General features: G+C 36.2%; 1 protein-coding gene across 1 annotated transcript in view; it reads right to left on the reverse strand.

Annotated features, from left to right (window-relative positions):
* Positions 1-15,782: 15,782 nt before the first annotated feature.
* Positions 15,783-18,878, reverse strand: part of LOC118570282 (leucyl and cystinyl aminopeptidase) — a 106,673-nt gene continuing 103,577 nt past the window's right edge. The window contains exon 18 of the mRNA XM_036168680.1: positions 15,783-18,747. Coding sequence (XP_036024573.1) covers positions 18,616-18,747 — 132 coding nt within the window. The 3' untranslated portion in view covers positions 15,783-18,615. The remainder of the gene's footprint in view (positions 18,748-18,878) is intronic.

Genomic DNA, 18,878 nt, shown 5'->3' on the forward strand with positions numbered 1-18,878 from the left:
TTAATCAGAAATAGAAATGAGAAGGCTGAGGATGCTGATCAGTGATACAGCATGTACTTAGGATGTGTGAAGCCCTGGGTCCAGACTCCAACACCAAAGAAGAAGGAGTTGAGTCCAAACTATACCTCCATAAAACAGCAAAGTGACAACATTTTTGCTTCTTCTCTGCAAATATTTCTGTGCTTAATTTGGAATCCGTGACAAACTGAATTAATAGGAATAGTTGCTACCTAGGAATGCACTTTTCTCTGAGGGGTGGCATAAAAATTTCCATCTATATATATCCTGTGACACCATAAAAATGACAAATTCAGTGGGCTGTAAACACTAAATAAAAGAATAATGGGCTATTAAGATAGCTCTGCTGGCAAAGGCATCTGTGGTCAAGCCAGAGGACCTGAGTGCAATCCTTGGTACCCATAGCATGGAAGGGAGAAACTGACTTTTTGTAGTTTGTTTTATTTCTTCCCTCAGTTTTCTGCCTCTGTTGACCCAATTTGGTGCAATTAACATTTATTTTACTACATGTGTATTCTGGCATTTTTTAAAAATGTGTTTTATAGTTCACAAAAAGTATACAAATTAAAAAACAATATGTGTACATCTGCTTAATAACCCTTCATTGCTGAAGAGCAATCCATGACTTCTAGTCTGCCTTTGTCTACATCAGGCTGAAAAAGATTTGAACACTTGTGGTACAGTAGACATACCTAGGATTCCTTAGAGAAGTCTTTCTCATCCAAAAGTGGCTGCCTAATTATGCTGTTCTCAAGCATTAAGATGCACAGTTGTCACTATTCCAAAACAGACCCAGGAGGGCATAGGTTGACATATGCCACAAACAAGAGAGTATAAACCATAGGTAAGAGTCCTTTATGCATTGAATCAAAAAGTTGTGAAATACTCAAGTCATACTCACTGAGCATTTTATTATCTTAACAGAGAAATGAGGGGCTTTTTTTTGTTGTTGTTTTTGTTTTTATTAAGAGGTATCTTGGTGTTTTTATTAAGAGGTATCTTGGCTAGCCAGGTGTGGTAGTGCACTCCTTTAATCCCAGCACTGAGGGAGGCAGAGGCAGGAGGGTCTCTGTGAGTTGGAGGCCAGCCTGGTCTACAGAGTGAATTCCAGGACAGCCAAGACTGTTACACAGAGAAACCCTGTCTCAAAAAATAAAACAAACAAACAAAACACACACACACACACACACACACACACACACACACACACACACAGAGAGAGAGAGAGAGAGAGAGAGAGAGAGAGAGAGAGAGAGAGAGCGCTTAGTTATGAGGAATAAACATCTATTCAATGAAAATATGTCATTTATTGGAAGAAAAAAAGATATTTTGGAAAAGTGAGAAGTATTCTCAGGCCTTAAGGGTTATCCTATCCTACCAGGTTTCCTGACATTAAGACAATGCTTATTAAGTTTGGGTACAGTGAGTAAATGAGTAATTGGTAGATGAAGAGACAGAAAAGCATCAGAAATCAAAGTAGATGATCTCACTGGCTCTAAGTTTGCCCATGCAATCTTAACTTACAGCTGTACTGATCTGCTTACATGTATCATTTCCACTTGTCTATTGCTGATAGATGTAGATGAATGCTCTATTGTGGTTCTTCTATGTGATGTCTGGCCTATCCATTGATCTGTTATGGAGTTCCTGGAATGTGGGACTTTTAGAGCTGAATAAGGAAAGTCTCAGGTAAAAAAGCATTCTTTCCATGCATTGCCTTGGGGCAACTTACAAATTAACTCCATAAATTTATACTCTTGTAGTCCCCTTAAGTTAATTCATTAATTCTGCCTGTGGCACAATGTCATGACATTTAATGAACCTCATTGGGTCAGCACAAATTGGTTTGTTTCCCCCACACCTGGTTTGTCTTCCTGGTTCAATCAGTCTTCACTGAGTTACAGTAAAAGCTATAGGCAGATACAAAACCCATCCACAATTCAGTGTATCAAGTTCTCGAGGAAGGGGCTATTGAAGTACTATGGACACTAATAATCCAGAGATGTAACATATTGTCCAGATGTTCCCAACAAAAGTAGTTGTCTGGGATAAGGGAAAGGAGTGAGGAAAATGGTGGGATTGCTGGGTACCCTGAGATCACCCTCCTGCCCTTGTTCTTCTCTCTTCTTTCGTCTCCTATTATGGATCACCATGGGTGGCACCATTCCTTCAGCTGGGAGTCTGAACTGTGTGAAGAGGAGAAAGTGAGGGCAGGGTAAATGTTCATTGCTTGCTCTCTGCATACTATTACAGATGTAATATGATCAGTTGCTTCAAGCCCCTGCTTCCTTTACTTCCCACCACAGTGGACTTCACCCTTGAACTATAAACTAAAATCAACTCTTTCTCTCCAAGCTATGTTGGCCAGGATATTTTATCATAGCAAGAATAAAAGAAGCTAAGACAATATGCAAAACTCTTTTGGGGGAATCCTGGCTCACAACTATTTTCCTGGCTCACAGTTATTTTCTTAGCATCATTGTTACTTTTTACTATGTTGACATTTTTGCTGATAGTGTAAAATCACCGCTGGTTAAAGCTACTGGTGCTTTAGAATGAGTTAGACAGCAACACCAAACCATACTAGTAGTTGTTTTATTTTTCAAAAACATGTAGTAATAGAAAGAAAGAAGAAAGAAAGAAAAAGAAAAAACAGATGGGTATATAGTTCTCCAAGCTATTTTAATTTTTCTGTAAACCTAAAATGTTTAAAATAAAATTTATTTAAAAAAATATTTGTTTTTTTTTTTTTTTTTTTTTTGTTTTTTTTTTTTTTAGTACAGTAGCAGCTATTCAAATCTAAATCGCCAAGTTTGTGTATTTTAAATGTTTTGCATAGTGGACTGGAAAATACTTACAGCATAGTTGTTTCTATTCATTTCTGAAGCAAATGATTACATAAGGGCATTTTACTTGCACAATTAAGATGTGATCTGAACTAGTCAAAGAACACTATTACTAATTGAAAGAACACTAACAAATCATGCTTTCTCAATCATCAGTATTGAGTGGGTACTTTCTCACAAAATAATGAAATAATAACATAAAAGATGTTTCCTGTAAAAGATGCTCTGCACTAAGGAAATGCAAATTAGAGGGATGATATTGAATAGTCAAATGTGAAAACAAATGGAAGCCCCATAGGGAAAGGGTTAAACAAACTGCAGTGTACTTATACTGTCCAATGGTGTCTGTCAAAAGAAAGGCATGAATGGCTGAAACTTGCAACCACTTGGATGGCTCTCAAGGGAACCACGATGAGTGAAAAGAGCAGAGATGGGTCACATACTGTGTAACCACTTTTTGATACTCTAGAAATCAAATTATAGATTGAAATCTGATTAGTTTTTGCTAGAAGTTAGGTTATTAGGGGAGAGGTAGAGATGGTTTCTATAGGTTGGTTATCACTATAGTTACATAAGCCTACACATGTAATAAAAGTGACACCCTGTACTACTGTCAGTCTCCTTGCTTGGATATTGTACTGTAATTATATAAGTAGTTATTAGACAAGATCAGGTGAAGAATGTATAGGATCCTTCTTGCTCCATCTTTGCAATTTCTTGTGAAACTATAATTATTTTAAAATAAAAATTTAAAAGCCTAAAAATGGAAACAAGCACTGAAAATACAGCTTAGTTTAGTTGGCAGAGTGCTTATTTAACATGCATTAATCCCTGTGTCAATCCAGCGCGTTGCACAAACTGGGCATGATGGTGCATGCCTACAATGCCAGCACTGGTGAGATGGAAGCATTTGAATGAAAAGTTCAAGAAGGTCTTCTTTGGTTACAAAGCTAGTTCAAGGACAGTCATGGCATTAAGGAGAGTAGAAATTGAGAGAAGGAAGGAAAAGAAAAAGGAAAGAATTAATCTTGGTACTTTAAGAGACAACATTTGTCTCTTATGATAACATTTGTACATCTGTTACTATATACAGACAGCTTCTCATGGTTACATCTTTTAATACTGTATAATAAGGGTAGTGACATTAGTGTGACTTTCTTTTTGATGATATAAAGAAACTAATAGCCAAATGGAAGATCTTCATAATTCTGAACAAACCTATATCAATCTATACTAATGACTAGTACATGATATTTCAAAGTGTTAATGAGTAGCAAGTTCAGTTAAAGTCTTTTGACATGCCAATGGTCTTTAAATAGAAGACAAAACATTCATTGAAATGACTTCATATTCCATTAATATTGCAATTAGTCTTTCAGATTTTATAGCTTGTGGGTCTTTGGTGATCCACAAGGAATATTAATAGTTATCTGAACCCTCCTTATCCAATTGCATATTTATATGAGGCTGGATCTTCTTTTATAGTTCAACCAAAAAGTACATGTAACAACAGACGCATGAAGAAGTAGATGTGAGAATCCAGCTGCCTTCCATTAGTTCAGACATTAAAAGAGACTTAAAAAAAATGTAAAACAATAGCTTTTTGTTTTGGAAAATGTAGTTATTTGTCATAGAATGTAATTTATGTTAGTTGGTAATCAGATTCTTCTGTTATAAAATAAGTTTCCAATTCAATATTTTTCAAAATCTTAGTTTTAATTTCAAATAGGGTTAGTATTAGTCCTAATGAATATAAATAAAATCTTACTGGTGTCTTCCATAATTTGAAGAGTGTAAAGCAGTACAGAGTACAGAGTCTAAGAATTGTTGTTCTGCTAATTGTAATTTTAGTTTTTGTTGAGATATAATTCACACACTATAAAATGTGGATAAGGTATAAAATTAAATAGTTTTGAGTTAATAAGACTGTAAAATCATCACCTGTGTCCAATTCCAGAAACATTTTCATCACCCTATAAAAAAATCCCATGCTCATTAAAAATCATTCTGCATACACCTCCTCCCTCCATCTGGCAGACACAAATCTGCTTTCAAATGAACAGTTCTAAGCAATATGTGGGCTTTTGTGTCTATCTTTTCACATTTAGCACATTTCTTTAAAGGTTCATCCATGTGGTATCATTCTTCCTTATACTGGATCTACATTATTGTCTAAATACAAGCATTTGACATAAGTTTTGATTTGTATTTTCTAGTGACTAATGATGTTCAGTATTATATGTTTAGTGTTTATTTGCATATTTTCTGTGAGAAAAATGTTAAGATTCTTTGCCTGTTTTATTCTTTAACTTTTTTTCCCTTTAAAAATTTTGTTATGTGTATTTGGTGTTTTCCTGCACATGTCTGTGTACCAGATGTTCACAGTGTCATTGGACGTCAGAAGAGGGTGTTACATCCCTCCCATGACACTGGACATACAGATGGTTGTGAGTCATCATGTGGATGCTGGTAATCAAACTCCCAAAGTGCTCTTAACCACTGGGCCATTGCTCCAACCCCTCTTTGCCTGTTTAATCTGGGTTATTTTTTCATTGTAGAGTTCATTATGAAAGATTTGGAAATCTTTTCTGGTATTCTCTGTTGTTTCTTCATTTTCTTGAAAGTGTCCTTTGGTTCAGAAAGTTTTTAATTTTGGTGAACTTTCTTTTTACCTATGTTGTCTTTCTATTTATGCTTTCATTGTTATATATTAATAATTGTTCCCTAGTACAAGGTCATGAAGTTTATTTCCATTCTTCTAAGAGTTTCATAATTTTAGTCATTAAAATTGTGGTTTTGATCCATTTTGAATTAATTTTTTATGGAACACTAGAAAGTGGTCCTAATTTATTCTTTCACATGTAGCTATCCAGTTGGTGCAAAACTGTTGCTGAGAATTATTCCCCATTGGATTGCCATGGTCGCCTCATCAAGAATCATTGTCCTTAAATGTAAGGGTTCATTTAGGGTTTTCAGTATGTGCTGTTGACCGATCTGCCTGTCCTACATTATGCCAACTACAATTTTATACTGAGGTTGAGATCATGTTAGTCTAAGTCCTTTGTCTTTCTCTTAACTCAAGACTGTTTTGGCTTTTCCAGATTTTTCGAGGTTCTGTGGGACTTTAGGATCAGTTTGGCAGTTTCTACAAAGGTGCCAGGTAGGATTCTGATAGAAACTGTATTGACTCAGGAGATCAATTTAGAGATATTTTCATCTTAACACTATTCAGTCTCCCATTTATGGGCATACAGAGCATTTGCATCTATCATGTTCTTTATCTGAGCAATGTTTAATAGATTTCAATAGACAAATCTGAGTAGCCTTCTTTTCACCCTACCCCTCTTCTTTGTTATGGTACTAGGGATTGAATTCTGGACTACATTCACATTAAACATGGACTGAAGTAATAGTCTGTGGGATTAATTTTAAAGTTCATACTAATATTGTTCAATTGTTAGTGTTTAAAAATAATACTGCCTTTATATACTAATGGTATCCTCTGCAAGCTGTTATCCATGATAGGTTTATATTTAGATTGGTTGTGGAGGCCCACAAAGGTTTCCTAGTGAGATCTGAGCTTACTTTACCCATCAGGCTGCATTAGAAGATTGCTTGACCATGTGTGTAGTCACCAGGTGATTGGAAAGGGTCTGTACTTGGCTGTGCTAGGGGGAGTTCTTTTGCTCCACCCCTTGGCATTCCTATAAATAGCCCTTTAGAAGAGACAGAAGGGGCTGGTGGATAAGGACCCAGGACCTCCCAAGGCTATCCTTTGTTTCTGTTTCTCTCCCCTCTACCCTATCTAATATCTCTTATCCCTCTCTCCTCAAGAGTTCCCTGGGGAAAATGTGGAAGCTGGGCTCCCAGCCTGGCTCCCACAGTTGGTGGGTTTGCACTTTAGGGTTTTTGTTATACGTATAATCATGTCATTTGTAATGAATAGTATTTGGTATGTTGTTTTCTAATATTCATACCTTTAATTTTTATTGACATAATTTCTTGAATAGTACTTTCAAATGATGCTGGATAGAAGTAGCTAGAAAAGACACCTTTGTTTCTTATGTTAAAGGAATACATTTCATTTTTACAGCACTAAAGATAATTTTAACTGTGAGTTTTTCATAGATTCCTTTTAAAAGTTGAGGAGGATCTCTTTTACTACTAACTTGTGTTTTTGGTCATCAAATGCTTTGTTAGCATCTGGTCAAATGCATGGACTTTGTATTTAATTCTTAGTATGATATATCACATCAGTTGGCTTTTAGATGCAATCCATCCTCTCACTTCTGGTATGTCTTTGTAGTGATGTGTAATTTTTCATGTATGTTGATTTTAATTAGCCATCACTCCTCCATTCAGTATTTTTGCACCTGTATTTATAAAGGATATTTATTTACCTTTACCAAGGGCACTTATCTGCAATGTGTGTGTGTGTGTGTGTGTGTGTGTGTGTGTCTTTTACAGTTATCTATGCAGTTAATTATGCTGTATCTTTCTTTGCTTTGGTTTTACTACCTAGAGTCTTTGTATTTCAACACAAAAAGTCCTTCTAGTGATTCATATACAATAGCTATGCTAACAACAAACTCTCAATTTTTGATCATCTAGAAATTTTTTCCCTTTGTTTTTGAAGAATTGTTTTGTGGAGCATAATTTTTTTTTTTTTTTTCTGTCACACTGTCAATATGTCATTATACTAGTTTTGGTCTCCATGGTTTCTGGTGAGAAACAGCTACAGTCCAAAGGATTTTACCATGTGGAGGTTACTTCCCTCTTGTTGCAAGACCATGTTCTGGGATGTAGTGACCCCAAGCCTGCCCAAGCCTATCTCCTTCAGAAAACCCCCTGGCCCCACCCTGGGAAGGTATCTCTTACCCAAAGTCTGAGTGTGCTCAGGGATTATAAGTCAAATTTCATGTTATCCTAGAAAACCGTAAGAAAAATCCTTGCTAATATAAAGATATAACAAGTTTTCCTCATAATAAATACTTAGTGGCTTATAAGAAATGACTCCAAGGTATGACCAAAATACAAAAGACCAAAAAACTAGCCTTTTAAATTGTGGGGCAAATTTTGTTGAACTCCTGACATATTGGCCCTGTGCATTTGGATTATGACACTGAGCCACAGTGCTCTAAAGGAGAGAGACATTTCAAGTTCAAGGTGTTCAGAAGTGAGGAATCAGCAAGTTCCACAGATATCAATAAAATAAAAGGCACAAGAGTTTGAAGCTGAGGGTAAATGGTTTACTTCAAGCTAATTCAAACTACTTTAGGAAATGGAGTTTTAAAAAACCTAGTTAGTAAAGCTAGTATTTATTCTTTTATGGCTTGTCACACATTATAGCACACCACATTGGTGGTGACAGAGTTGGAAGCTCCTGGCATTATTGCCTCCCACAGAGACAGTGCTATTTCAGTGCAATGCACTTTATCCAACCACATACAGAAAAGGGCTGCCCTTGCAAGGTCATATTTGGATCATTTAAATTAGCAGTAAGTTTAAATCATTTAATTTAGCTTCAAGCTCAACTTTACAGTAATGTACCGCTTTTTTTGACTGTGGATTCAAAATAGGGTAATTTTTTATTGAAGTAATTCTCTTCCAAGATGCAACTGTACATCATCTGCCTCTACGCTAGATACATATAAATTAAATATGTTATGTGAGATTTTAGCTAAGGTGTAATCTCTGGTACCCTTAGTCTATAAAATGGTGTGGGGACTAGATCATTCAGAAGGTTCCTTCCAGTGCTAGCAATCAGAGATCCTAAGACATTTGGCCAATTTCTCTGTGTATGACATAATTTTCAAACAATGTTTTCTAGCTAGAATCTGATTCTTTTACTGATTAAAAGCAAATAAGTTGCATAGCCATCTCACTGGCCTGTTTTCTAACTTATAATACTCTCTCAAATAAAATATAAGCAAATTCAAAGCTTAAATAGGCAAAAAGAAAAATATACTAGACTTTATTCCTATAATTTCCTAGTCATTGTATAACCTTATTCAATTTACAGGAATTATTTCCTTTTGTTACAGGATGTTAACATACAGACATTTCAGGAAGCAGCTGGTACTTGTAATCATCAGAGTTGAATTTATACTTTCTGTGATGGGTAGAATGTTTTTATAGAATGTTACAGTTCTAGATGTTTTTATCTCATGTTAACACTCCTGCAAGGTAGGTAGGTGAGAAGTATCCTAGCTAGTGGAACTAAAATTATCTTTAAGTAGGGAATAACAGGTGTGAAAGAAGTCCTGGTTCTGACTAGTGTCCCTCTGTCCTGAAGTTTTTCAATATTATAATTTCTTCAAATCATGACGGTTTGTTAACCATGTGGTAACAGCAATATCTCTATAATTTCTGCTGAAATAAAAAAATTTAGACACCCTTGAGATAGACAGAATATCAAGACAAGGCACTTACTGTGCAAAGCTGCACATGGCAACAACATGCATGGAGAATGGACATCAAAAACAAAAAGGCTTCCCATTTCCAAGATTCAGCTTATATACCAAGAACTTGTCACCTTAGTAAGTAATATACTGGCACCCTAGGTTTGTCCTGCCCTTCTTTAGCCTTTTATAAATACCCAGACTTCCGTTTCAAAATATAGCCACCTGGAGCTTGTCAACAGTTTAATTTTACTTGCATTATGTTCTTTTATAAAAATGAGTGGGAAAAATTGAAAATTACTGTAAGTAAAGGTCTTGAATATAACTCAGCTCAGCCCAAAACAAAAATAATGTGGTCTCAAAATTGCATTTAACCTCAACTAGACTTTGACCAGTTAATTGCATGTCATACACAAAGGAAAATAAAAGCACATAAGCACAGGCATTGGAAACTTACCACCAATTACCAGATTGGGAGGGGTGAATGAAATTAGTAATTGAAAGGGATGTTTTTGCTCTGATAATAAAACACCACTCTGTAGCATATGTCAACTTGTTCAATCCACACACAATCCTAAGTAAACACTGGAGGCTTTGTGTGAGTTGGAAGAGGGGAGACTTTATGAAAGAATCAAAGAAAAGCAGGCCAACATTAAATTAAATTCTTCTGGGCCATGATTTTAGGGAGAGGTTTATCAATCTCATTACCCCACCCCCCAAATCTAGTGGAATTAAGTGTTCTTTACATGTCTGAATTTTAGTCCAATTATTGTTGATATCTATGAACATAAAACATGTAGCCAGTTTTTAAAAATAAAAATCCTTGCAATTTCTGAGCATTCTGTAAATACTGGCAATGATCATAATTTTCTTTTTAAAAGGGCACAGCATAAAAGCTTTTTAAATTCCCAGAACAGGGCTCTGGGTCAGAATTGTAAGACTCATTAGATTTGCCTTTAAATGCCCAACATTAAACTCTAAAAATCACTGTAAAAGAAAACTAGTTTCCATTCCTGTATCTGGAAACCTAAAAAAAAAAAAAAAAATCCCAACTCTTATTCAAGACTTTCTGTGGATATAGCTCTGTATAAATAAAATGCTAATTGGCTAGTAGTCAGGCAGGAAATATAGGCGGGACAAGCAGAGAAGAGAATTCTGGGAACAGGAAGGCTGAGTCAGGGGTCACCAGCCAGACACAGAAGAAGCAAGATGTAAAAGTACCAGTAAGCTACAAGCCATGTGGCAACTTATAGATAAATAAAAGTGGGTAAATTTAAGATATAAGAACAGATAGCAAGAAGCCTGTCATGGCCATACAATTTATAAGTAATATATGGCAACAGCTCTGCTGGAACTCAGAATCTGGGATGAAATACAACACATATTCCGTCTAATTAGATGAATCCACAGTGTTTGTATTTAAATACTTTATTTTCATTTCATAAAGAAAGCAAGTGTTTGCAGTTAAACATGCCTTTCAATCAGTGCTGGTCATATGCAAAACAAGTACAAAGAAAAATAAGCATTTTCCCTTTACAAGTAAAACAACACAATTTGAATATACAATATTACACATACATACTATTTTCAAGATTTTTCACAAAAGACAGGTTAGAACACAAATTTAGAATTCTACCCACGAACTCGGACTGAAGGAACTGAAGGTTTCTACTGGTGTTTAAATTAAAAAAAAAAAAATAATACCTTTGTAAGTTTCCACGTAGTTACTTTCCAAAGTATTTGCAAGAGACTCTTCCTCACAGCCACAAGGAACACTTGGCTTTAATCAAGACAGCCAACTGTAGTTTGTCTCAATGTGATTTGCTGCTGAAGGCAAATGCTCCAATTATGTAGCAATTCTCATTTCACACACACACACACACACACACACACACACACACACACACACACACAGTGTATTATTGTACTGATGATTTATACAGCCGAACTTCTGGAGCATTTCTTTGAGCTAAGCCATGACCTTTACTTCCTTTGAAGTATTTCAAATTAAAAACGGTTCAAAAATATAACTAATGACTACCATGACTAACTCAAAAAAGGTGGCCCTTTCTCTTTTATTTATGATCAAAGGTAAATGTGTCATGAATAACTTTTCCTACAGCAGCAGGTATAAGTAACAGCAATATTACTAGATTAATTTTCCAACACATTCCTGAGTTTGATATGGTAAATAACACTTCTTTGAGAATTTCTAGGAGTCCTATCTATCACTCAGTGTTTCTTAAAAAGGATATGGCAAATCTTCCTCATGGACTATCAACTAACAAAATGTAAAAACAAAACAAAGCTACAATGCAGGAAGGACAGGGAGGGTATGCAGGCGCATTTTCTTCGATGCAGACAAACGTGTAGTCCTAACATTTACCATGTGGTGGTATAAGAACGCCAATAGCAAACACACAGGCTTGGGTGCAGAAGATGCACACGGAATCACAAAGTCGACTGGGATGCAGCTTTAGCTTAAATTTGTGAGTCCAACTTAACAGCATCTAACAACAGCGAAGGTGCTGGAGGCAAAAGGAAAACAGAATAGGAATGGTTCAGTTAATAGAGAGCTGGGGAAAGAGATGCAGCCACACAAAAGAGTTCTGGGTAAGAAGGGGCAAATTTGCCCTGCCATCTGTGGATGCTCTAAGATAGAAAAGGCTAGCCCCTGAGGTTCTTTCACCATCTCAGTTTAAAACAGCATTAGAATTGCTGGGTCTGATTAGTTTCCACAATGCAGCCATATATGAGTGTCTTCTCTCATCTTATTTACTGCATACTCATTGCCACTGTTCGACATGGAGACACAAGGCTCCACTTCTAGTCAGGTGCCCAAGATGTAATGAGCTTTTGTTTTTCTCCTAGGTGCATGTTAAAGGGAAACAATGACAGCAAGGGAGAAAACTGAAATGTATGTATATACATTTGTATCTTCAAGGATATATCCTAGAGAATAACCAGAATAAAAAAAAACTGCACTAGTTTCTGCTGAGTGAGGACATATGCAAGAAAGGATGCGCTCTACCATATTATGAAACTAATTTTCATTATGCCTGTTATAGTTAGGCAAAGAACTAAACACAAGATGAAATAAAAAAAAAACAAAACTATTTATGCTAAGGATAGTCTTCTATCAAAATATAAATCCAAAACAATTAAGTAAAAAACACACAACTGCTCTACTCACTGTTGCCAATACAGGCATAAGGGGAAGGGGAGAATGGGAGGTATGTCATACACCAATCCTCAATTTTGATTAGGTACCCATTTATCCATGCAAAGGATTAGGAGCCTAATCAGTACCATGAAAAAATATATTTTAAAAGCATGCACTCTATCTAACCACTACCTATCTAAGCAGTCCTCCCTCCCCTCCACTAAAAAAACCCCGATATAAAATTATTGCCTCTATAGGCAATGAGGAAAGGGAGCAGGGGACAGTTATCATACGTCTGGACCTCCATGTTTCATTATATATCTACAAATCCCAGACAAGAACTGGTGCTATGTGGAATAACATATAGAATATAGCAATTATTTATATACATCAAAATATATGTACACCCAGACCCCCCAACAAAGCAACGAAAGGTAAGTAAACAAAACATCTAGTCTACCACTGCCCACCAGGCAATGAGGGATAAGGGAGTGTGGAGAGTTTTCATAGAATCAATCTCAATGTTCATTAAATACATATAAAAAAAAATAGTCACGCCAAGGACCAGGTTCAAAATGAAGTTAACATCACAAGGCATTACAATGTAATACATACATATATAAAATATATACGTACATACATGGTTACCTTTTTCTCTAACAAGCTGTGTTATAAGCAACAAACAGACAAAACAAGAACCCAAGCCCACAATACTCATACACTACTACAGTAGGCACAGGCGATAGAGTGAAGCTAAGATGTTCCATGCCTCTGGGTATAGACTCTCACTTCCTTTGACAGTAAGTTCAAACACAAAAGCAGATTGGGAGTGAAATAATGAAATAACTGACAAACTTTTAAATACATTTAAAAAAGTAAAACCCAGAACTCTTTCACCCCATACTCCCATGCCAAAGCTACATAACTACTCTATAAGCAATTGCCCAGACAGGCAATGAGGGAAGGGTATGGGGAGATTTTTCATAGAATGAACCTCAATATTCCTTATGTACCTAAGTGTCCACAGACAGATTTAGGTACAAATGAAGTAACAACAACAACAAGATTAAAAAATTTCTATTTACATTTTAAAGTATATACATACCCACCCCTCTGGGTGGAACAGAGTTAGAAAATCTATGCTACTCTACAACCATTGCCCACAGAGGCAACGAGGAAAGGGGAAAGAGGAAGTTTTCATACATCCGGACCTCCACGTCTCATTAGGCACTTATACGCCCATGTAAAGGACTTAGTACCAAATGAAATAACACAGTATAGTAACAAAATTATCTACATTTGTAAGAGTATATCTCCTGCCCTTAGTCCCCCCTAAAGCTAAGAGAAAAAATGAAAATAAAATCCTTCCCAAATCGATGGAACAAGAACACTAGGACAATAAATTCAGAGCTCCATGGTTTTTCAGAAACTGGTTAAGTCCAAGTTCAAGACAGGTACCCAATGGAATGCAGTGACCACGGAACAAAAGCACATAGCAAAATCACAGTGAAGGCATATGTTAGCCCACCTCCAAAGCACTGCCTGTGCTACTTGACACTCACTGCATGGCCAATGTAAGAGAGGGAAGAAACCTCTTAGAGAGATCCCCAACTTTCCTCATAAACCCACCGAAAGGACAGGGAAAGCAAGGAAGTAAAATGCAGCAAAGCATGTATATACACCTAAAAAGTATATACTCTTACCCCCAAACTACTTTTCCAGACTAGCAAAAACCAACCAGCCAAACAACCACCACCCAAACCCCAAATACAACTTTCAAAAAACTTAAACTAATTTAATAATTATTGCACCCCAGACAATAAAGGAAAGGAAAAGAGGCACTGTTATACATCTGAACTCCACTGGTACCTTCCACTCTGAGCATCCAGTGAATTAATACAATACAGTAGTAAGAACATATAGACAGACATTAGGTACACGTCCCTGCACCCCCCACACTCCACTCATACAGCTATTCTATTGGCTATTGCCAACAAGCAATAAGAGGTGATAAAATGTGACTGTTTAATCTAGTCTTCCACATTTCATCAGGTATTTTCACATGCATTTCAAGGGCATAGGACCAAACAAAATTAGTAACAAAAAGTCATAGCAAACACTACTCTGCTCTCTTCCAAACTCTCCCTAGCAGAACAATTAATTATTGCCTTAAAGGGAACAAGGAAAAGGGAAGACTCTGTCATACTTGATCATAATGATAATTAAGTTATCTATGCAAAGGAACAAGTCTAAGCGAAATACATAAAAAGTAGAATTGCATTTATAAATGTGCTTGAAAGGATGAGAGGCAACCTAAGTTCCTAAGACTAGAACAAAACAGTAGGCACTATTACTATTCTGTTATTGCCAATGCATCCACGTGGACTTGCATGGTTATGCACACGTCCACAAGAATGTAAGGAGGGCAGCATTAAGTCCCAAATAGCAGCAAAATTATTTCTACACACTTTTAAAAGAAGTTGCCTTGCTCCTTCTTGAAACCCACCACATCCTTTCAAAAATTAAAACCAAATTACTCTATAGCTGTTACCTACAGTAGGCAACATGGGAAGAGGAGAGGTTATCAGAGAGCAGTATTCCACTCTTTACCAGGACAAAATTTGTAAAATTAAAATATAAAAACATAAAAATACATGTGTATGTTTCAAAAGTATATATCACCTGCCCCCCAAAAGCACCCACAAACTCTGTAAAAATCAAGCACTTATTCTGCTAATTATTGCCCAACCAGGAAATAAGGGATGGGGAAAAGAGTAGCTCTGTTATACTTTGAGACCTCTACTTTTCACTTTGTACTTCTTTGATATTTCAGAGATTTAAGAACAAAATAAAAGAACACAAAACCAGGCACACGCACACACACACACACACACACACACACACACACACACACACACACACTGTGTTTCAAGAACTATAAATGAAAAAAGACAGAACATTTCCAAAACAGAGAATTCATTTTGTATAAATAAAAGTAAGGCAAGGGTGTGGGAGCTACATTATAACTATGATCCCAATTCTTAAGAGGCCTACATAAACCAACCCACTCTTATGTGTGAACTCAACCTGGGACTGCAGTCCTCAGCAATGGTGCACCTGAGAAGTACTGTGCCATCCCTCAAACCCTCGAACACATGGTCTTATATGAGTGCTCAGCAGTCTGGTTGAAGATTACCATTCCAGGTGCTTTAGATTAAGTAAGCACCTTTAAAATCCAATGCAACAACGGGCTATCAGTCATGCAACAAATACAAGACTTAATGTTAATTTCTTGCTTCCCAATAATCAGGAAGAATTGTTTGGTACCCAGTAAACCTGATGCAGCTGGATTTGTTTTTTTTTTATACCCAGGACTCTTCTGGAAGCTTTTGTTCTAGTGGTGGCTAAAGTCTCATAAAATGAAAACACAAGTGGCAAAGAAAACCAGTTAAGTAGAACCTGTGATAGCAAGAAAGTTTGTAAACACGGAACACTGACAAACACAATTTCATTTTTAAAGACAAAATGAGACAGAAGGCACAAGTTTCTGGGGGAGAAACTGCCACTACTTTTTATTATAGTTAACTCCATATTAGCAGAATAAAATCTCCTCCAATTCCTAACTTTCAGATCTCCAAATCAATTTTTTCTTCCAAATCTAGATTTCCAATTCAATTTTTCCTAATAATCAAGATGTACCTTTCACATTATATTCAAGTACACCCTTTCTCTGTAGTGAGCAGAATGCTCATTCAATCACTACCCAATGATGTCAGATATTTGTGTGCTTACACCAAAAGCATAAGCTGGCCTGGGGCCTCAATCTTTCTTCCTAGAAGTACAGAAGGCAATGTAAATTTAGGAGGAGGAAAATCTGAATGCTACCAATATACTTATCAGAGTATAAATGCTACCTCTCAGCCTTATATTCTTAACTTTGAGTTAGCTATAAGAGGTCGCACATAACAGGCTAACAAAACATGAAAACTTACAGAATTTTGTGGGGAAATTAAGAGGAGGCCTATCAAAGTTAAAAAACAATTGAGATGAAGATTATAGGTAAGACTAAAAATATTATGGCTCCCGTATCCTGGGAATGAACATCTTCTGATAGCAGTGAATCAAGAATTACCTTTCTTTCTTTTTTTTTTTTTTTAAAGCACATATCCTCATAAGGCTTTATTTACAACATCACACACCACATACATTCACATTCATACATGAAAAAAAGTGTTATTTAAGACAAGATTTGCCATATGCAGAGTTACATAGACTTTAGGATCAATGCCAAGATGGGCAGGTAAATCTCAAGACTGAACTGATCTTGAGAAGTAGCAAAAGTTAAATTCTGTATCAAAGTAGAATTTAGTAATACAACATGGTAAAAAAAAAAAAAATGTCAACTAAAACCCACCAGAGTATTTTCCCTTCACTCTAAAAATATAAAACCCCCCTACCTTCAGTATCAACTAAACTATCACTCATTTACCAAAAGCACAAAGGAAATAAAGATCTACAATTAACTATTTCACAAAGATATCAAGATGATTCTGTGATTCTCAGGAATAACATTTTCTACTCAAAAACACAAAAATGTTTAGAAAAGACTAAATTGGGAGCAAACAGTAGGTTTAAAGCAGGCTATTTTCAGCTTGTCAGCCATTAAAATTTTGTTATATAAAAATATTTTCATAAAATAAACTATAACTTTGTATACAGCTCCACATATTCTAACTTTACAACAGCCAAATAAAAAAGTGGCCTTTCTATGGTCTGACTCTGTGGAGTGTTTTCAGTGTTCACAAATGAGTAATTCTTTTTTATGTACACGGACAGTTTTCAAACAAAATATAGAATTCTCATGAGTTATTAAGAAGAAAACTTCTCTCCTAAGAATCAAAGAAACATAACAATCTAGGAATAAGTCTGCATAGCTCAAAAAAATTCAAGTACAATATTTCTCCTTCAGAAGGAGTGAAAACGCCCGCATTCTGCTCTGGATACCCTCCGTCCCTTTTCCTTTGTTTGAGCCTTGGCCACTCTGTTTAACGTTAGTTTGGCCATAATAAAAGAAAACAAAGCTACAGTTTTTTTTTTTTTTTTCAACTAAACAAAAGCACTGTTTTTAGCACTGAAAAAAGAATTCATAGTCCACCATATTTTCAACTTATTCCTTTTCCACATTCTCATTGTCCCTTTAAGGTGCTATGGTGAACTTCAAAATAAAAAGCTTTAATTTCTTGAGAAATGCTTCTAATACACACTGTAACATAAAGTAAAAGCACACACATGAGTACAATTCACACAGTAAAGGGTATGATTTGTTAGGTCAAAAGGCAACTTAAATTACATTCTTGGTGGGAAAGTAATGACAAAAATACCAGTGCTTAACAGAAAGCTTGCCAAAAGCAAAGAAATAGTCCTCTACAGCAGAAAATCTACCTAAGCAGGACTAACCAGGTGTATAGAGTTGGGGGGTACTGGAATTCATGGATAAAATAACTAACATTAACTCAATTCAGAATACCTTCCTACAGTAGCGCCATAAAGATGAAGCAGAAAGTGTGAAATATTTGGAAAACTGAAATTTGGGGCCTGTTTGTTCAACTGTCCAAAGAAACAAGAAAAAATCTTTAGAACCTGATTATTCTACAGGGAAAATTATAATAAAGATACAGACCTTTTAAAGGACCCCCAATCAGGGCAGACCTGCACACCTGAGGTCAGTTGTCTATAGCTGCATCATGAATGCCTTTGTTACTGGACTCTTCCAGGCTATCACATTCCAAGTGCATTTATCAATAAGAATCAACAAACAACTGGCCAATCAGCAACCCTCAAATATGGTGGTTCTTATAGCAGACTTTCCTTGGTTGCACTATGTCAGCAACTCTCTGGACACTAATAAATAGAACAGAATTTCAAATATGACTTTTTTCTCCATTTGTGTGTCCAAAGAAAAATTACGCATTGTTTTTGTAGATGGTTGGTATACAGGTGAATATAATTTTGTAATAAATAACTACTTACTGCCTAAAGACATTTCAGAAAAGACATGAAAAACACAATTGGGCCCTGAGCTAACTAGAATTCCTAACAGTGCAAACAATTCAGTAGCAGGCCTGCCTTCACTTCAACTTTTGCAAAAGCAGCAGAGCCGTGGGCACCGGAAGGTCAGCCGTGAGTGCTACAGCCACAAGGTCAGAGTTTTCAGATTCCTCGACATCCACTGGATATTCAGCTGAATAACTTCCAAAGCCTCCTGGACACACCGAAGCTGCAAGGTTGCCTCGGACTGATTTTCAAAGAATGCCTGGACCTGCAAGTTCCACAGAGAAGCATTTTAAACAAGGAAAGGTTGAGGCTCCCAGATCAGCCTTCTGAAATGTTTTAACCTTGTGATGGTGGTTCCACGGTCTGACACCTTGGAAATAGCAGACCTATACTTTA

Source organism: Onychomys torridus, chromosome 19 (genome assembly GCF_903995425.1).
Source record: "Onychomys torridus chromosome 19, mOncTor1.1, whole genome shotgun sequence".
Taxonomy (NCBI): Eukaryota; Metazoa; Chordata; class Mammalia; order Rodentia; family Cricetidae; genus Onychomys; species Onychomys torridus.